Below are 21514 nucleotides of genomic sequence, written 5' to 3'. Positions count from 1 at the left end.
TGTATTAATTAGGTCAGGAGGATTACACCCGAAGGACCGGATAGCGAGGGAACTTAAGCATTTAAGCACATGGGTTTATAAATGAGCATGTTTGGGCCGTAAGCCGTCACTGCTGAAGACAGCTGAGAATGGTCACCTAGGAATGTACTTTTGCATCAGAGTAGAGCCGTCCATAGCGATTACGTGATGCTCAAAAGGGAATGGGCGCATTTCACTCACTCATTGGAGGGATTCGTCCCCATTGGGGAAAGCGAGCCGCGTTCCATCAAATAGGATCAACGAATTACCGCAGCAAGCAGATCACATCAAGCGCGAAGGTAAAAAGGCGATGTGGACCGTGGAATGTAGAATCCAATGCACCATGTAAACGCACGCTGTTTGTACCGCCATGGACACAGTGTCGTACCGTGTCTACCAATGCTACGACTGCTACCGACGCAGGAGTCGTGGAGTGTCGGGTAGCCAGCCAACTGTGGTCGGTTAGAGCGGGCTCGGTCCGGGTTGTCGTGCTCAGACCGGCTCCGTAATTCGCCACCTGCATAGTCCGTGTGGCACGGCGCCGAGCGCAGTGACAGCGCGTACGCACCGCAAATCACGACAGCGTCACGGGCGCTCGACGCTGCGGTGCCGTTGGACGTGACGTGGACACACTGCGTCAACGCCGGATCCCACTGAGCGCGTCGCGGCGTCATTCGGCAGTTCCAATGCAAGGTTTCTTTGGAGTCGCCGACGTGCGCACGCTAGCATTTGAGTGCCGTTCACATTCTGCCCGAGTTCTAAATCTTTCCATGCCCCCTGTCCTAGTGGATGGGATGGTCGCAATGGCGCCTCTGTCTCTGCTGCTGCTTCGGTGCCTCGATATACTTACCGCTCCACTGAGGTGACAAAGCCGAGGCAGGGACTAAGTACTGCTATCCACGGGCACCGGGTTCGAGTCCCGGCGAGGACGGACTGTCTGGCTCGGCTGTTACAAGGCGATCACATGCCTAAGGACTAGAAGCGGGTCGATCGTTTTACGGCCCAAAAGATCCTCTCAAATCCTGTCTGGGCGAACAGCCGAAATTGAGCCGTACTCCTTGAACTATCCTGGCCTTTTCCGTGGTCGATGACGGAAAGCTTAGGAAATAGACGACCTCTTTCTGTCACGGCATGTTCAAATCTAAATCAGCTTCCAGACGAGCCATTCACAAGCCGCTTCATCCATACAAATGAGTGCAATCAGAATAAGCTGTGGCTTGGTGATCGGCGGGCACCAAACTCTCGTCACTTCACCAAGTCGTGATATCTTTAAGCACGGTGGGAAATATATATGTTATCCATAGCTTCCTCACTCCCATTTCTCTAAGCTTCGTGCAGCTCCAAAATTAGTGGTACCCTCCGTTTTAGTATTTGTTATATTATTCGCAACAGAAAAAGCTGCAAAATCGTTGTCCGGTGACGCAACATATGCCGAAGTGGTACGCTTTCACGGATGTGTCGTACTATCCTGGAACGTGTCGTACGTGACGAGCTGTTTCGCAACGTTCCACATGTTTTTGGCCCCAGCAACAGTTTTTTTCCAGGTGTTCGTGTGTCACCAACTGAGCTGTCTACCTTAAGCCGGCGTGGAAGAGCACAACGGACGGATGCCGGACAAATGTTATCTGTCCTGACATTTGTCTGACAGACACCAGGAAATCATCGTTAACGGAAAAACTTTCACTTGACATTCCGTTATTTCTGGAATTCCAAAAGGACCGTTTCTGGCTTCTATCCCATTGTCCTTGTTTATTAATGACCTCCCGCATAGCATCTAATTCGGCTGTCCTTTGTACACCAAGGACGTCAACCGCGAGACCGCATCCACGAATGGCCGTCTGCTACTACAGCGGCACGTTTACCGCCTGGAAGCTTGGCCCACCGGGTTGGGACTAACACGAAGTCCTTGGAGGGCGCTTACCAGTCCAGATCAATTATTACAAACACGTAGCGGGAGGCTGGGCATGTCAGCGAAAGTCAAGACCTACGTGTAACACTTGACGTGAGGCTCACTTCTGCTTCTCAATGTCTCGAGAACAGTCAGTTAAGCCAACCAAGCACTTGGCCGTCTTGTTCTGTCGTCCCTCGCTGCCGCAGGCACGCTGAAACTTAGCGCAAAAACATTGTTGGCTGCGTATTACACCAACGTACAAGTGTTACAGTGCTACAGTACAGTGACGTGATCTGGGAGGTCGGGGCCGAGCTCCACACAGTGCGGGCCGGCCGATTGCAGTACATGATTCTCACTCGGCTAGAAACTCAAACATCTTCCAAGATTCACACATCTCTGTCATACAATCACTTCAGAGCCACTTCAGAATTTCATTTAAGTTTTCCTGGAGTGTGCAGCATGGTGCTTCGTTCCCAAGAGACACATTTTGAGGAAACCTGGATCTAGAAATTCCGCTCCGCCACTTCTCTTGACAAGCGTCCCCTCAACCGACCCGCACGCATCACGCGCCGATGCCGAGCCGCAGCCACGTGTGAACAGTGAACGGCGGTCTTTTCTGCACGCTGACGAGAGAGGTCAAAACTTTTGAATCCTGCGATAGACGTGAGAAGACTTGTTCAACGCCGGATCTTCCATGCATAAATCTAGTACGATCAAGTGCTTCTCAGCCCTGGAACATACCCATTCGTCTTTCACCTGTAGTTACTTATTGCAGTTTGTGATACATACATAGTGAATACAACGTGTCGCTCCAACAAAAGAGCTCGCCTGTTGGTGGGATGCCATGATATTGGCGTTCAGTTGAATAAAGAAACAGGTGCACCTATAACATCTCGCAAAAAACAGCCTGTTCACGACAAATGTCAAAACGGTAGTATGATAAATGTATCGATGCAAAATGGCATCTCTTAAAAGTCTTGATAAGTCTAGGATCTTTAAAGCTATTTGAAATGCAGAACTCCGTGGAGGACATTTATTTACCGAGTGTTGAAACATAGGTTACACATTTCATGTCCCAAGACCAAGATGCACACGACTGCGACACGCACAGCTTGGATATTTTGCACTCTAGAGTGGCATGAAATACACACACCACCTTTCCCCGCCGCGGCTCCTGTGCGGCGCTCGTGCAGTGTCCTTGTGGCCAGGCTCTGATAGGTATGGCAAGTGGTTCAACATGATCACCAAAGCTACCAAATCAACGCCCAAAACCATTGTCATTGTGAGACCGTAAGTCTTCTGCACAAGGTGAACCTTCAAGAATAGCTCACGTGACATGTGCACATCAATGCTCGTGCGAGATGAATGCACTGCAATGAGTGCAGTGTTTCTCCATTGTGGAGAAAGCTGTTAATAAACTGGTACGTATTGTGGCGTGCGTCCTGTTATTCGCAGTATACACACACCACCACAGCCATTTTACATTCAGCGGTAGCGCAGAAAAGGCGTTTCAAAGTTACAAACATGATTTTAACTGGCATTACATAAGACAACTAAATCCATGTCGCGCGTGTCACCATCTAACCCATGTACCGAACAGCCGTCTACAACACCGCGACTGCCAGACTGCCTTAATCCAGATCCTATCATATTCATACGACCAGCCCTGGTGCTTTCAAAGCCTACATCTGGCCGTGGGTGGCACTCCCCGTATCTGCCGCTGCCGCGCCTGCTTCACAGCATTAGTCTCGAAAACGCGGGGTTTTCGATGGATGGCCGTGACAGGGCGAGGCATTCGCCTGGCCCGTCCATGTCCTTTCCAACGAGCCGGTGAAACACATGACCTCAAACGACGCCCAAAAGCCCCACCGCCCACACACCGATAGCAATACCAGAACAACACATCACTTTCTTATGCAGCTCCTACACTCTCCGACTACCTCAGCGGGCCCTTGCCTCGCCGGCATCCCTTTCACCGCGGTCACAACGCATCCGGCAGTCACGAGCCGTCCCCCTTTCCCACAAACACGACCAACAACCACACACGTACCACACACCGCGCAACCGGAGGACGCATCAGCGGACCCCTTCCTCCGCCGCCGCCACCGCCGCACACACGTCCGTCCGCTGCTCAGAAATCATTCTTGCCACACGCGTCCAGGTACACGTCGTACGCCTCGCGGTTGCAGATGCCGTCGGCCGTGAACACGTACTTGTGGAACGTGCCGTCCGTGCACACGGCGTACACGGTGCCAGCCGCGCCGAACGCACATGCGCACGGCCTCTCGGCGGGCACGGTGCACGTGGCGAGCGCCCACTGCGACTCGAGGTACTGGCCGCGCAGGCCCAGCCTACTCAGCGTCGAGCGCCGGTTCAGCGCCGGCTCCTTCAACGCGAACACGTGGATGGTGCCCTTGTCGCTGCCGCAGCAGAGGTAGGTGCTGTCGGCGCTGAAGCCGATGCAGTAGAGGACGGCGGTGTCCGAGCCGCGGCGCAGTTCGGCTAGCAGGCACCGCTGTCCGATGTCCCAGACGCGCACCAGGGTGCCCTTGCGCGAGGCTGTCGCCGCCTGTCGGAGAGAGGGCGCAAGGTCAGGGCAGCGGCGGCGGCGGCAGCGGCGGCGGAGAGCCCCGGCCGTGTCGGAGGTGATTCGCTGCCAATGACCGACACGCGACAGGTCGAAACTCGCGCTTCAAGTGCTTCAAACATACCAGTTTTAGGTTGTGATTTTGGGGCCAATTATCACTGTTACCTGACCCCGATAACGAACACCGACCTGGCACCGATTTTGTCGGTTGCGTTCCCGATTCCGGCAATTTTCTGACGCGCCATATAAGAGGCGCGCAAAACTTATCCACGCTGACGGCAAGTTATGCCCGTCTTGGCGAAGATACTTGGGAAAGACCACGACACCAGATGATACCAAAGAGCAAAATAATCATGATGCCCAAAACATGCGGTCCGGACGGCTCAAAAACACATCACGAGCCCGACGGAGGTCAGGGTAAGTCTCGACACCGGACAGAAACGGTCGTCGCAGGTAGCTAGTTATTCCCGAAAGTGTGCAACCAAATACGGCCGTGCCCTTCCCGACTGGTGCTGGGTATGCTGCCACCTACCTCAAGGCCAACGAGGCGAACCCTACAATAGATGTCGTGACCGTAGAAAATTACGCAAACATGATGTGAAGAGAGCCGTGCTCTCCGCATACACAGCCTCGCGATGATCATCAGTTAGGGCTCGGGCCCCATCACTGACCATTGAAACCCTGGGTATAATCAAGGGAAGGTCGTGAATCTGCACGCATGCAAATGAATTCCAGAGTTCATCTGACTCCATTGCGGTAAGAGGCATGCCAAGCCCACACGTAAAATGTACGTGTGTGCTGGGCATAAGAACCCAATTGTATATGCCGAGTCGCACATCACACAGATACGCCGGTGCTCAGTACGTGGTCCTAAACGGTGGTTTGTGACAGGTCCCTTTGTCTGAAGCTTTCCGACCAATTTAAACCATGTTTCCAAAGATGCCAGAAATGTTTAAGAAAATGATTGTGATCGTGATACTCGCATCTAAATTACGTTCAACAGCGCCGTTTGCACAGCCACATTCAACAAACATAATATTCCCCGCAGTTTAAAAGAAATCACACGAGCTTTGCGATGCTGTTACTCGAGCCAAATTTGATATAAAATTTCCTAGCAGTACAGCGTGGTCGGCGACGGGCAAGCCCGGTGCGGTGCCGCAGAGCTGGGGGCCACATCCAGGCCGCCGGGACGTCTCGCGCGTCCCGCCTTGCCACGGCAGGTCGTCCAGGTTCCTACCGACGACAGCTCTGCCGCAGGCGGACACGGCTCCGGGGGTCGATGGCCCCGGCGGCCAGCGACCTTGGGCCCGGCCGGAGGTGTCAGGCCGGGCGGCCGGGCGGCCGACTGACCGACTGACGACGCGGCGGGGGTCGACCCGGCCAGGACCGGCTAATGAGGCAGGGTCAGGTGTCAGGCCGGGCAGCCGACTGACCGACTGCCGACGCGGCGGGGGTCGACCCAGCCAGGACCGGCTACTGAGGCAGGGTCAGGTGCAGCCGGAACGCCGGGTGGGGTACTGACATCCAGTGTAGCCTTACGGAAGGATGGGACCATCGATTGAAGCAAAGGCCGGTGGTCTTCTCCATCGTCAACTGGTTTCGAGGAGTAGCGGCTCTGTCAAATTTGGTTTCAGAGTAAATGGAACGATTTTCCGATCGTAGGGCACCAGCTGGTAGGACACTCATTCCGCAGCGATTATACGTACTTTTCTAGCAAGGACTACGGTATCATTTATGGAAGATGCATTCAGATCATTTTGTGCACTCCACATAAGCTTCAATCCATGAAGTGATGCAAGACACCTTTATGAAAAACATAAATGTCTTACACTGTTTCATGTGAGGGCGTACTAAAGGTAAGGTATCCCCGCATGGATCATAAGCGAAGGTGCGTAACGTAAACTTCATCTCGTAATCTTCAGTGTGACAGCATGTTTTACACCAGAGCAGCCAAGCAAGAAAGCACGGTAACAGGCACGTCTGACCGACGGTACATTTGTAATTAATAACTTCCAGTCGCTAGGATGTACCACTGACGTTCATGGGTGGGAAAATAATCATCTACCACGTTTGCAGCATTTGCTGGGTGCAACTCATCCTGTTCAGTTACCTGCACAAGCCGTAAACCAAAAGTGTTCTCAACGAGCGGTAACAAATGGACTACGTAACAAATGGACCAGTGTTCTTTGAGAATCAAATGGCAGCCTTCACGACTGGCTTGTTCCTATCGGTTGCCTTACACACCTTAACTGCCTCAACCACGGACTGACAATTGTCCACTCTTATCACTAATCGTGAGTAACATGCCAGAGAATGTCCCACGTTTCGGAACCGCATGGCATTCGGGATAATTTGCGACGGACGGCTGATCATCCTCGATCATCCATCCACCAACCGGGCCTGAAACGTAAATAAACAAACGCTTCATCCGCATGGCATTCCACTTCTCATTGCCAAACGCGTGAATGATTTGTGGCATCAAGGTGGCAGGCAAAGACGATCAACATGACCGAGTTCGATCCAACATAAAAACAACTTATTGGCGGTCAACAAAAGTAAGGATGGAGGAGTCACCATATACATGAAAAATAACATGCCATACACAGAGCCCAAAATTGAAATCCCGGACGAGCTGGAAGTTTGCTGGAGCATCATTCAACCTTTGCAACCCAACAGCATCATAATAGCTGGAGTTTACCTCCCTCCTGATGCATCAGTCTGTCGCCGGAAAATGCTATCTGACCACCTTCTGGAAACACTTGATCGTCTTCGATCCTCAAGGCCAAGAGCAAAAACTCTATCTGACCACCTTTTGGAAACATTTGATCGTCTTCGATGCTCAAGGCCAAGAGCAAAAACTGTCTTGGTAGGAGACTTTAACAGAACTTTGATGCAGAATTGTTAGCGTGTCAACTGGGTCTATTGCAAATAGTTACGGAACCCATAAGGGGTTCAGCCGTACTGGACAAGATAATGACTGATTTTGATTCTCCAAGCGCACGCTAAACCTATTACCCGTTGGCACGACAGGCCACAAAACGATCGCATGGTTGGCTGCAAAACAAGTAGAACAATCTCAAGGCTATTGCTTTGTACGGCCTTTGAAGGACTCATCTTGATAGCATCTTGAAACTGTTGCATCTGCATCAGAGAGGCTGTTGTGAGACTGTTGATCTACTTGAGAGACTGTTGCTGTGGTGATCGCATGTCTCAATGTTCGTTATCCCGAGACCCTGGGTTCCACTTATCAGCGGCCGTGTTTTAACAGCCAGCGCTACGTCCGGCGCTAGAGCTTATGCATCAAAAATGGACCATAGAAGTAGCTCGCGTCGTAAAATTATGCCCACGTTTAACCCCACCCTCATCCTAGCCGACACTTGCTGCTCGACTGAATGTACTAATGGCCCCTCTCCCTTCCTGGTCTCCATCACTGACCGACATAACGGCTCCTGCTGGTGATCCCCCAGCTAGACAACTGTCCCGCTACTTTAACCGGCGAAGGCAGCGATAACACCGCCCGGCCCCGCCTGCCACCACTACAGACTATCACTCCCAACTCCGCCTGCCACCACTACAGACTATCACTCCTAACTCCGCCTGCCACCGCTAGAGACCGTCACTCCCCACTTGTCTGTCTCCCCCACCAACCATAGCTCCCCAAGGCTCTCCTTCATCATCGCCAAGCCTCTCCAACCCTCTCCTTCACTGCACAATAGCGTCTCCAATACCCTGCCCACCTGCCAACAGCGTGGTCCAGTCTCCCCACCCCCGCCATCAGTGTTCCCCTATGCCCCTCCCGCCTCTTGCCGCCCACCCCGCCCCGTCTCCCTTCACTGACCAGCGTGCCCTGCTGGTTGACGGCGAGCGCGGCCAGCGGCCCCTGGTGGGCGTTGAGCGTGACCGGCGCACACGACACCTGGGCCTCCGTGGCGGTCAGGTCAATCAGTTGCAGGGCGCCCCGCTTGCGCGCTGGGAAGCACAGCACGTGCGCCTCACTGGTGGCCAGCGGGCTGACCTCGCACAGGCCCAGCGGGTTGTCGCCAGACTCGACCGTGAACAGGCGCTCGCACGGCAGCGGGAAGGTGAACACGTGCACCTGTCGCCTGCCGGCACGGACGCCACGGGGGGTCAGCCCGGCCACGGACGCAGGCAGGGTGGCTGTTTTACAGGTCACAGGGACGTGTGATGCTGACGGGCTTGAAATAAAGACACTGGAAATATTGTTAGGAGAACTTTGGGAGAAAAAAGGATCGCACATGACTGGAAACAGGCAAAGGTACGCAACAACACAAACATGTTTGCCGCACGCCATCTACAGCCATCCTGTATCAGGAAATCAATGCAGGCGCTCAATACATGTAGATGGCGCAAATACAGGGATGAGCGTTTATGAGCAATCAGCGCTCCATGAGCGGAACTTTGCGGTGTGCGGTTCTGCTGTTGTTCCCACACTTCCGTATGGAGGATAGGATTGACTGTTAACAAGACGGGATGCAACGAACAAATTATCAAAAACCAAGCCTAAATTGATGGATTTCGATAAAATCAAAATATTGTAGTTTCGGAACCCAGCCCTCAGCGGAACACCACCAAACTCAACGCCCGGTTCATTTCAACATTCACAAGCAGACAGACCCTTTCTCACGCGTACTACGTAGCCATCAAACGCCACAAAGAAGGCAGGCCGGGCAATTGCGATTTCCAAGGGTAAAATGCGTGACTGGAAAGCACAGACGTGCCTACATGGGGCTTCCAGTTTGTCTTGACAGCCAGGCTGGCAATGCACGACACCACGAACACGGCGCGTTTCAAAAAAGAATTCAAACATTTTCCGTACGAATCACGCGTGAGCGTGTGATGAAAATTGCGCTAAATGCACATAGTGCACATGTCATGTAACTCGAACCAATATGTGAGCCATCCGATTCGGTGAGCATAAATCCTGCCAATGACGTGGAGGGGCGCCTCAGTGGACGATCCCGATTCCCGTGCTGCAACGTCTGAGAGCCCTCATCTCACCTCACGTCCCATATCCGCACGGCTCCGACCCCCCCCCCCCCCCCACCCCCATCCCCCCTTCTGCTCACCGCATGGCGACGATGAGCCTGTCCCTGCGCAGGCGGACAGCCAGCACGGGGCCCGTGAACGTGAGCTCCAGTACGAACGCCTGCAGGGCCGAGTCGTATACCAGCACCGTGTTGTCGGCGAACCGGGGCGTGGCGCCGCCGCCCACCACCGCCATCAGGTTGGACCTGTCGTAGGTGGAGCCGGCGCGGGTCAAAGATGGTGCTACTGTAGAGTGGGAACGTGTGGGGTGCGGGGACGGCGCGGGGTCAGAGTGATCGTTCGGACTGTCGGAGGCGGGGGCAGCGCGGGTAACAGCCACGCGCGTGTTATTGGGGATTTACGAGACACTCAAATGCTGAGGCTATGTGGCAGTGTCTGCTTCTCATTCTGGCAGGAAGGACAGACATCGCGGGAAACTGAGCCCGTGCCTTTGGTTTCCCAGACTGGTAGTTTAACCACACTCCAACTGCTGCCTTATGATAGTGGCATCACTGACGTCAAGTTATCCTTGCGACGAACGGCAACGGGGTGGGGTTACAGAGCCTGTCAGTGATGTCACCAATCCACGTTACTTACGATAGCTCACGACAGAGACAAACATGAATGGGGTGGATTGGAGGGTATATCGGCGAAGTCTGGTAACATTTTTGGAAAACGGAGACGCCGTAGCTGCCATATTGCCAGCGCCATCCCGGCAAACATACAAAACAAGGTGTCTGCGCGACATTAGCTGCCACAGTACACGCAGCACAGCACAGCACAGCACAACACGGCACAGTATTGCACTGCATCAGGTACGACATATAGGAGAAGGCGACGGTGTGGGAATGACGTCCGCCCCCGCCGACAGCGCCAGCAGCTGTGCTCCGTTGGTCCACGGCACAGGAGTCAGTGCTTGCTGAAATACTACAGCAGCAGCATCGAGTACGGCACGCGGGACCTGGGATCAGCGTGAGAGTAAACCACCTCTGCCAGCAGGTGAAGCATGCAGGGAGGGCGGGAGCTTACTTTGCTGCCACCAGGCTCTGCGCCCCCGGCGAGTGAAGGGTGCTACGCGACCCGCCCCTCACAGCGGCGAGGAACAATAGGGTCACGGGGGCAGCTGCGGCCAGTCAATCGCGAGTCAGTTGGCGGCCTATGGCCAGCATCTCTCAGGTCACAGCCGGGGCCGGGTGAGACACAGTTCAACGACGGCGACGGCTCATGTGCAGCATCGCTCAGGTCATAGCGGCGGCCGGGTGAGACACGGTTCAACGACGGCGACAGACGCCAACATACCAAGCAGAAACTCATCGGGAAAACACACGCAAGCCACAATGAGTGCGCCTACAGCCCTAGAGGCCTGTTTGAGCGCGCGTCAGATTCGCCTCCAACTACCACACTTCGTGGAAGTTCGCTGAATTGTACAACAGCTGGGACCCCGCACCGTAACCATCACCTCTGTTCTCTAAAAGCTACTTGTGGAAGGCTTTAGTCTCCAGATCAAACTTCAACAAGGAAGAATGGCCGTGAACCTTCCACGCCAGATCACCATTTGCGGCCGCCCACATTTGATCGGGCTCTGGGACGTTTCCACACCGAACGCGTTTGAACAAAGAAATACCACGCTGGAAGTTATGGAAGACCACAAATACCCACCAGACAACAAAGCGTAGACGAAGTTATCAAATAGATCAGGGCAATCGGCAGAGTTCCGGCCATTCGACTCATTTAAAATGCTGCTGACAATGGAACGGTAACACGGATAACAACTGAATGCAGCAAGAGGAAAAGGATTTGGAGCACGCATTTGATTGAAGATTTTACGTCACAATACACATAGGAAGGTTGGGGGGCTTCCAAAAAGACGTCCCGACAATCGTGGAATGAACACACTGATATCACTAGTAGACACGAAAAGGCGCATACCAGGCATCGGTATCTTTATCACGTGCACACCAGGTGATTTATGCGGTACACCTAACTGCAGCCCCCTGAAGCAACGCAGGACGGAGGCACTCATCTCAAACTCATCAACGCGCGATGCGGGGGTAGAAATCGCTGGCCGGAACTAAACTGACACCACATACAGCGCCGCCTTTTTTCTCCGGAATGCTAATCCAAACAATGACATCACCTTGTGGGGCGGCGCGGCCATCACGTGGCTCCGCCAGATCACCGTTCCCTCGAGTCCGCGGCAGTGACATCCTCGGCCACCCCCGCCCGCCCACCTGTCCAACATCTCGCAGATGGCGATGCTGCCGAAGAACTTGGGCCCGTGGGAGGCCAGCTCGGAGAGTGGCTCCAGGTTGTACAGGCGCACGCCCGAGGAGAGGGCGCAGGCGAACGCGCTGCCGTCCTGGCTGAACCGCACCGAGTATACCTCGTCCGGCGGCGTGGACGGCATGGTCTGGCCCTGGGGGCCGACACCGATGTCAGTATACATCCAGCTCAGGCCCTCAGCCGGCGTGTGCGACATGAGGGTCTGTGTGGGTTGGTGGGTGGGCGGCAAAAAGAGGCCGGTAACCGTGACATCAGCAAGGCGCGAGAAGTATTTGTGATGACTGGCTGATGCAAACATTCGCACTTTGCGCCGGGGTATGCACAGCGTCGAACAACACCTAACATTGAGGTGAAAAACGAAGTCAGAATCGCTAACTTCGAAAATCTGCTCCAGCATTAAGAACGAAAAACCGGATTCACACAAAAGCTGATACGAAGCACAGGGCCGGCGAAGCTGTTTTAAACCCTTCCATTGAAAAATGTTTGATAACCCAAACGCGTGGATGCGTCCATACTGACACCATACGAAAAAATACTGCAGCTCGTTCCGCGATTACGATTACTGAGCGGGAAGACCCGCATCCACTGTGGAGCCGCGGTCTCCGCAGCTCTGAACCTCCTCCGGTCTCATCTTACGCCAGCACGCCAGCGACGCCTCCAGCTCCCCACCAGCTGGGTACCAAGCCCGTCACGACAGACCGGCCACCGCTGCGGCCAACGCGCGGTGACCTCACGGAGCGGGCCAGGCCTTGCCCCGCCAGTCAAGCCCAAACAGCGCCGGATAAATGATGACAAGATATGCGCGCAATCGCTGCCGAGGCCTCTCGGGAGGCAGTCCATGAGTGACCCCGGCGACCAGGCTGGCGGGCACGTGGACAACTGTCTCCGCACAGGGAAGGGGAGGGGGGGGGGGGGAGTCACAGGTCGCTACGGCCTCCGCAGAAAGCAACATCCATCGCTGCAGCGGCGGCCACAAGATAACAATAAACAAACCGGGCCGGGATGCCGTGTCGAACAGGGGCGTAGCTGGCCAGTGACGTCACGCCGAAGCGGGGCGAGCGAGGACGGCGGACGGCATGTGTCGCATCGGCCGTCGTGCCCACACTGCGTCTGTCGCCGGCGCCGCGGTCGGCCTCCGTCCGGCGCAGCAGTCGTTCTCGGTGAAGTGCGCGGGAGGGACGGGCGCGGGACGGACAGGCGCCGTGTCACGGCCGCGGCGCTCCGCTCCGCTCCGGTCAGCCGCTTCTGTAAACAGGGCCGGCGGCGGCGGCGCGGCGGGCGGCACACGCCGCCGGCGCCGCCATGCGGCCGCACGCCGTGCACGGCCCGTTCCAGGGTCGGACGTGGCTGGTGACCAGTGCGCCGCTGCCGCCCAGCCGCGTCAACGTGATGGCCGGCCTGCGCTCGTTCGAGGCACGCCTGGTGGAGGCGGCCGCCGAGCCGGCGGTGCCGCCAGCGGTCGGGCGGCGGCCGCGGCGGCGCCTGCTCAAGCCGGCGCCGCCGCCGCGCGTGTCCAGCCTGCGGCGGATGCGCGGCACGCAGAGCGAGGCGGACCTGCGGCAGGACGCCGAGCGGCCCGACTCACCGGCCTCGGCCTACAGTGAGGACCAGGCGCGTTGCTCCACCATCGCCAGCATCGACCGCATCCTCAGCTCAATGCACAGCCTGCAGGAGGCGCTGGAGGCGGCGCCACTGGACGAGGAGGCGCCGCCGCTGCCGGCCACCATCCTCGAGGAAGAGTCCGAGTCGCCGCCACCGCTACCGCGCCGACCCACGCTCAATGCGCAGATGTCGCTCGAGGACATGTTCTCAGAGATCGAGACGCTCTATGACAGCCTCCGGAGTCAGAGCGGCACGAGGGCGGACGAAGAGGCAGCTGACGGTGCTCCGAATGGTGCGCGCGTGAAGGGCGGCTGTGACCAGGTCGCCCCTGAGACGGTAGTGACGTGCGAGGGCAAAGACGCGATAAATGTGTCACACGTCACCAATGCGCAGCAGCAGAGCAATGCATCCGTACGTCAGGTACAGCCAGACACTACCGTAACTTCGGTGTCAGAGAAACAGTGGAACAGAGACGTCAAGCCAGTGACTAAGCCACACGACGGGGTGTCTTCCGTGTCAACGTCGAGCCATCGCAACCCTGAGGCGCCTCCTCTGCCCGCACTGCCGTCCATGAGTGACCGCCAGGCGGCGCCAGCGGTCCCAGAGGAAGTGCAATACGACGTGCCACGCCTGTGGGGCGCAGCCGGGGTCGAGGTCGTGTACGATACCCCGCGCGCGCTCGGCAGCGCCCGGTCGCGCCTGCCGCTGCCACCGCCGCCGGAAATCCCGGCTCCGCCGCCGCCGCCGCCGCCTCCACCCCGACCCGTCTGCAACGGGAAGCCCAGTCCGGCCTCCTCGCCGCCGCCCAGGCCGGCGACCGCGCAGCGGAGCGCATCAGCGGCCGCGCGACCGATGGCGGCGCCCGCCCCACTGGCAACGGAGTACGCCGGCCCGCCGCCGGAGCAGGACTCGTCGCCGTCCGAGCAGACCATGCTGCCGCCGTCCGAGCAGGCCACCCCGCCGCTGGCTGTGCGGGCTCATCAGCGTCCACCTCTGTCGTCTCACCAGCCGGCAGTTTCGACATCGCCGCCTGTGCCGTCTCACTACACCCGACCTCCGCCACCGGCAGAGCAGGCGGTGCCACCGCCGCCAGAACTGGCCGTCTCACCGCCGCTTACGCCGTCGCAGCATCGCCCGGCGCCGCCGGCGCCGCCGCCCCCACCGGACCCAGACGTGCCATCAATGGAGCTAGCCATCGCGCCGCCAGCTGTACCGTCTCACCGCCGGCCAGAGACGGGGCCAGAGCAGGCCCCACTACCGCAAGAACTGGCCGCGCCACCACCGCCTGTACCGTCTCACCACCGCCGCCCGCCTCCTCCGCCGCCAGGGGGGGTCCCACCTCCGCCGGGACTAGCCAATCCACCGCCGCCTGTGCCGTCTCACCGTTCGGAGCTGGTGCCGCCGCTGCGGCCACACGCTCGGCAGCTGTCGGCCGCGCGGCGCCGCGCCGTCGAGCTGCTGCTCGGCGACCAGCTGCAGCTGCCCGAGCCGCCCACGCATGACCCGGCGGCCGGGCCGCCCGGCCGGCGGACGCCGAGTCGGGAGCAGGTGGCGAGGGGCGGCCGGCGGCCGAGCGCGGTGGGCCGTCCCAGGCTGCCTACGCCCGACCGCTGCGCCAGCCCGGCCTCCGAGGCGGCCTTCGGGCGCGGCGGAGGGGCGGGGCAGGCGGCGGAGACGCCCGGCAGACCCAATGGCGACTCCGGGGGAAGGCACGGTCCGCTGGGGAACGGTACCGTTCCGATTAGGGAGGTGACGAATGGTCACGTCGCCCCGGCGGGAGACGGCCTCGCTCTTTACGGGATGAAGACAGATGGCGCCGACAGGGGTAACTACGTCAGCCCGACACAGCAGATCGACGCTATCCTGGAGGAGCTCTCAAGAGAGTCCGAAGTCGTCTACGAGCGCCAACGCCGGGAACAGCTAGACGTGATCCAGAAGGCTGTCCAAATACGGGGCGAGGCTCCCGACGACCCCGAAGCCGGGACAACGACGACCGATACTGCTCAGGAGTCGGGTTTGCAGGCGTTACCGGCGGTAAAAAATGGATTCACGTCGGAGGGGGTGTCGTCGGCAGCAAAGGAGTCCTCAGCGGCGGCGGAATCCCCGATGGAGGGGGAGTCACCGACGGGGCCCGTGCGGTCAGCTGTTCCCGTCAGTGAGCGCGTGCAGCAGCTGCAGCTGCAATTAGCCATCGAGCCGGCTGCTCCGCGAAAGGGGGCCGTGCAGCGTTCGCTCGGAGGCTCAGCCCGCCGAAGCCCCGAGCAGGAGCGGTACGGCGGGCCGTGCCGGGTCGGCTGACGGCTCCGGCTAGAGCACCGGAGCACCGGAGCATCGGAGTAGCACCGGAGGAGAAGCCGGAGTACGAGAGGGGTACCCGAGATTAGCCGGAGCAGCAGCCGGAGTAGCAGCCCCGGAGTGCCAGAGGGGCACCGGAGGGGCAGCCGGAGCACCAGCCGCCTGCGGAGCGGGTCCCTGCCAGGCACTGGGGCTCCGCTGGGGACAGCACGCCAGACGGACGTGCACTGCCGCCCGGGACAGAGCGCCGGCGCATCAGAAGAGCCCGCATCACATCGGGTACCGGGAGCAGGACATCGGGTACCGGGAGCAGCGCGGACCTGGCGCGGGCGGGATGAGGTCCGAGCCGGGTCCAGCAGCTGGCCGTGACGTGTGCACGGTTCGAGCAGCGGCGAGATCGACGGAGAGCGTGTGCTCGCGCCAATGTTGAACAGAGTTAGATATAATGTCCATTCCCCATCCGGTTGCAAGCTGTCCAGTGCACGCGCGAAAAAAGGTGTGAGGGACGCTGCCGGACCGTAACAGGCAACGGTGCCGCCCAGGGGAGTGATAACAGATGTTTGTCACTTCGCACATTTGTCCTCTACCAGTACATCAGTGCCCGTGGCGCCGCGAACAGACGGACGGCTTGTCGGCATTCCACCGTGACCAGTCGACCACGGCAGATAAATAAATCGGTTCAAAAAGCATCTCTAATGAAGATCTAGGTCAGAAGTACCAGGCGGCATTCCTTGGAATAGATACAGGATATTTCGCACCGCGGCACAAGCAACATATCTGGGAAATGTTTATTTACGAAACTAGCCAGTGCCGCAGTTTTAATTGCAATGTTAAACGGACCTGCTCAGAAATCTCATCTAGCAGACTGCCCAGTAATACAACTTAGTAAAGACTGCCCAGAAATATAATTTGGTGAAGACTGCCCAGAGACATCATTTAGCATAAAAACAAGTCCGGAAGAGTGACAGAGCGCCGCATTATGAATTAAATGCTTTAAAAACAATTCATAAAAAGGAGAGCATGCGCAAATTGCTGGGCTGCTTTTCCGCTCGCGTGCACACTGACAGTCTAACAAGGTGAAACATGAATTCCAACACAACCGTGTTATTTACGCACATTGACCCCTCGTGCGTATGAAAGCAAGCCAGCATTTCCATTTCGAGGGGACACTTCACCGTGGCAAGCATACCATTTCTCGGTGGAATAGTGGGGTCAGGAGTTACGCGACCAGCATTGTTCACTGCTCAGCGTGGGCAACGATCTCAGAAATCCATTAAAGCAAAGGTTCGATTTTTTATCCGAATGGGTAATATAAGCGTAATCCTGACCGGCCTGACCAGGATCAAGCGCTGCGCCGCAGCTGAGCGGCGCTCGACGGCAATGAATCCGCCGATCACGCGCGGCCCAAGTGACGCTATTAACCTTACAGGACCCCTACACCACGCGGGACCACACCGCCCCCTTGGGGGCAACTCCGCTTTGGGAGGGGGGCAAGATCCAAAGAGGCGTCCTGACTTTGAAAACCTTAAGGGATTTTGCTTCCTTTTACCTGAAGCAGCTAAACCGCCCCTTCAAACAAATTTATAAACAACTTCTCCACAGAAAACTACTGAGATTTTCCTCATTTGCCCATCTCAGAGGGTCTCTGGCCCGACCCCACCCCAAAAAAACACTCTGTTCAAAGCATTTGGTTAAAACCAGAAGCTATGATATTATTCACTGAATCAAACACGTATTGGACACATCATTTATGCGTGTTTTCAATCATACGCCATTAGCATAACGCAACTCTTATTACTATTCTACTGACTTTCTATGCTCAAAAACACGCTATAAGTCATGTTGACATATCTGGTTCCTAAATAAAAGAGGGGGAGCATGCCACCCTCACCCCCGTTTCAGTTCACAACATAAAACCGTATAATCCGGCCAGGTGTAAAGTACAAAAGAGATTCGACAGCTTGTGTGAAACCTAAGAGACCCAAGTTCCAACTGGGCGCTTGAGGACACCCACGACAGTAAAATTGTCAAACTGTTTATGCACACCTACGCATTACCCGTACCGTCAACAAATGTATGAGACCTGTGGGTAGAAGGAATACGGGCGCGTAAGTGGCGACACCTATAAGAGTTTGGTGTAACTAGTGCATCACGAAGGTGAGTACAGATCACGTAAACTTAAGGTCATGTTAACAGGCCCCTTAATCTTTGAATCTGACTGATGCATGTTTAGTTCACCAGATTTTTTAACAGTGCTACATTCTGCCCAAAATGAGCTATGGAAATACTGACAATTGGTTACTCAGTCCAGCAGAGTATGCATAACTAAAGTTGGCCATCTGACCATCTTGGACATAATTGGCATCCATAGTAAATCCTACTATGCAGATGCTTGTGTTAATGCTTGGAATAAGGAATTTCAAATTTGATGTATATTTTGTCTCAGGTGCACTGGGGTTAGAGGGAATAGAGTTCTGCACATCAAAGGACATCTTGAGCCAAAATTGATCCATGTGGTTTCATACACAGTTTGTGACATAGGTGATTAAATAATATGATGCAAAGCTTATGGCATCAGCAAGAGTATATGCTACCACTGGTGCTTAATCCAACTTGATTACCAAAAACTATAGACCAGATTCCACTGCCTTGCAAAAATGGACTGAGAAAATTATTTAATATAGCTGATCGACAAAAAATTGCAACTGCTATAAAGGTGAGAAGCCTGAGATAAGAAGGGTAAGTGCCAGTATGTTAATTCCTGTATGATAATTATGTATATAGCATGATATAAGTCATAAAAATATATGCATCAGGCTTCCTCACCAACAATGTTCAGAAGCCTGCTAAGGTGAGACTATTGATTCTATGGGTATACAAAGTGATCCAAATTTCAAATAGGCCACAAAAAATGCACTGAAAGGAATTATAGGATATGCATTGACTGGGTTGCTCTACAGGTAATGGATATGCATGACTGGACTGCTTTACAGGCAATGCTTCAGATTGCTCTCACTAATCATAGAGAAATCATAATAACAGTTTACTGGTATAGGACCCTACCTAGTGGCCAAAAGTATGTGTAATATTTGCAGAAATAAATATCATATATCACTGATAATCAACCTACCAAACACAATACCATATTGAAAGACTATACTCCAACCAGGAACTTTGTGGGTGGTGTTCCACACCTTTCTACCTGTGGTAAGAACCTGCCCTTGCACATTGGGTCTGCTTTCTTAAACAAGTGCTAAAAAGATCTTGAATATAGCACAAACTGTTCTATTAGCTTCATAAAAGCCAATATAAGATGATTATTTTGAAAGCAAGCCAGCAACCACAGCTTGCACTTGATCTGCACATCAGCTGTAGTAGCATTTACATATATTGTAAAATAAATTTTACTTTGAGTCCATCCACCAGTTAATTGGTTGCCTCAACTTAAATTCTGAACAACAGGCTTTCAATTCAGAAATACCACGACTAAATGCAAGTCTGGTTGCCTTGGGAGATGAAGCCTCAGCACAGGCCGAATGGGAGGCAGTTCTATACCCTTCTGCCTAGCATGCACAAGTAATAAACCATCACATGATTGAGGTTTCCTGGGTTGAAAAATCATTTTCTAATGAATGGTTGAATCAGCTCAAATATGGACAGGCTTAAGGGGATCTAAATTTAAGATTTTCCCCTCATTTTTATAACAACCAAATTATACACATGCAGCACACCACCCCAATAATTCTGCATTCCTGAGCTCTATATGACTCAACCTGTCTACTGTGTCTACTGTGAAGAGAGCTGTCAAAAACCATTCACACATTTTCATAACACTGCTTCAGTTTCAATGTCCACCAACGACCTACAGTTAATTTCACACTTCTTTTCAGTTGATTATTTTGTAACAGCGCCCACACAAGTGAGCACAAAAGCACATTTACCTGAATTAGGACAGCGGAAACGGCAGCGGCGATCCCTCTCACTATGAACAAATTATCGACATGACAAAATCAGACTATCATCCCTATCAACACTATTCTATCAGCCAAACTACGAACATGAACGTGCGGATAACGTGACGCTTTCTTTTGTTCATCGAGTGTCGTTTGCGTCAAGGTCGCCGAGCTGTGCGACATATGCAAGTACTTTTGATGCCATATTTTTGCTTCCAAATCATGATTATTACTCCAACTTTTTGGTGCGTACAAAAACGTTGAAAATATACCAATTCCTCCAAAACATGGATAGGCACACAGTTGGGCATTCTAAACCTGATATTCTGAATAAACTAGCAATGTTTTTGGATGCAGCCTCAGAAAGGTTCGAGTACCTTATTCTTCGTGTCCCGTGTCGCGTCATGCGAGGCGTGCATGCGATTACTATCGTGAGCAAAATTCCGTGAAGCTTTGGAACCGAGTCAGCGACGTTCAATGAATATTTCAGAGCTATGCGGTTGAGCACCCAGGTATTTAATTCATGATTTCATTACTAGGGTGTTGTTGAGAAAAATGACGGCTGCACCACTAAGCATAATAGTGGATCTGAGGTCACGCAGCGCCGCATACTAAGTGAAGCGCCTGAGAACAAGACTGGCATGAGCCATCGAGCTTATGCCGTCGAACGTAAGCTTTTCAAGTCTGGCCTACAAACCTGAACGGAGTTGGACGTGACGGGGCAGCACCAGACGTGACCAGACGGGACCGGATGGAGCGGGACGGCACTGGATGGGGCCAGGCTGGCTTGGTTTGGACCGAGTTGGCGCGTACGTAACAAGGTTAGGCTGGGCTGGGCGGGCTGGGCTCGGCTGGGCTCGTCCCGTATGATGGCGTACGGTTCAGTCCATTTTCGTCCGGTGTCTTCTGGCCCCATCCGATCATGTCTGGTCCCGTATGATCCGTCCGGTTCATGGCGGTCCTTTCTGGTACCGTCTGGTACATAAAATTACGCACGGTTACGAGTGGTTCCGTTTTATTATGTCTATAATTTCATACTGTTTTACATAAGCGACCACGGATATGTGTGGTTACGAGCATCTGTGATACGAGGAATTACGGCACGTGCGTTAGCCGCTAATGCACGTGCCGTATTGTTGTTAAAAATAACCGTTGTGGTTATGGATATTTGAATTTATGAATATTGGTGATAAGAATGACTGCGGCATGTGCGCTCACGAAAATCAACGTACATATATTTACGCAGATGTGTTGTAAGCACGTTTGTAGCTTTACAAGCCCCAGTCTGCACAGGCGCGCGGACTTACCAACTGCACCACCGAGACAGTATGTATCAGGTGACGTGTACACTCGCTTAAGCTCAAGCAAGCGAAGCTGCGTTTAGCTGGGCTCAGCCAAGTTGTGTCAATGCCCACCATGATAGGGCTGCGCCCCATCCTCTCCACCGCGGATATGTGCAGATGAATGAGCTAAGCCCAAGTTGTCAATCTGCCGACCACAGCGCAGGCTGCGCCCTATCAGGCATATCTGAGTACGACTGGGCTGCGCCCATGCTATGGCTTTGCCCAACAAGATAAGAGCTGCACCCACACAGTTTTTCAATGATCGTGGGCTGAGTTTAAGCTGTCTTGGGTTACAACCAGGCTGTACCCACTCTCCTCAACCTCAGCCCAAGCAAATTGCTGGCTGGGTCATGACCCTGCCTGCCAGTTCAGCACATCTAAACGTAGGTGCAGAGTGCGGCATCGGCCGAAAACTTACTCCGCAGAGGAGGATCAATGTTACACATTGGGGGACCAACGCAGCAGCGGTGCGACACGTGCATCGCCTTCGCCTGTA

General features: G+C 54.7%; 1 protein-coding gene across 1 annotated transcript; it reads right to left on the bottom strand.

Moving 5' to 3' along the window:
* Nucleotides 1-2928: 2928 nt before the first annotated feature.
* Nucleotides 2929-19816, bottom strand: LOC119100718 (WD repeat domain phosphoinositide-interacting protein 4). Its single transcript, XM_037223807.1, has 5 exons — nucleotides 19664-19816; nucleotides 11774-11958; nucleotides 9584-9748; nucleotides 8335-8599; nucleotides 2929-4478 (listed from the first exon to the last, which is right to left on the bottom strand). Exons 2-5 carry the CDS (start codon nucleotides 11947-11949, stop codon nucleotides 4041-4043), a joined length of 1044 nt encoding a protein of 347 aa, XP_037079702.1. The 5' UTR covers nucleotides 11950-11958; nucleotides 19664-19816; the 3' UTR covers nucleotides 2929-4040.
* Nucleotides 19817-21514: the final 1698 nt, after the last annotated feature.

The sequence above is a fragment of the Pollicipes pollicipes genome, unplaced genomic scaffold (genome assembly GCF_011947565.3).
Source record: "Pollicipes pollicipes isolate AB1234 unplaced genomic scaffold, Ppol_2.1 Scaffold_4881;HRSCAF=5763_pilon_pilon_pilon, whole genome shotgun sequence".
NCBI classification, from domain to species: domain Eukaryota; kingdom Metazoa; phylum Arthropoda; class Thecostraca; order Pollicipedomorpha; family Pollicipedidae; genus Pollicipes; species Pollicipes pollicipes.
This window is presented reverse-complemented; position numbering and strand designations above follow the sequence as displayed.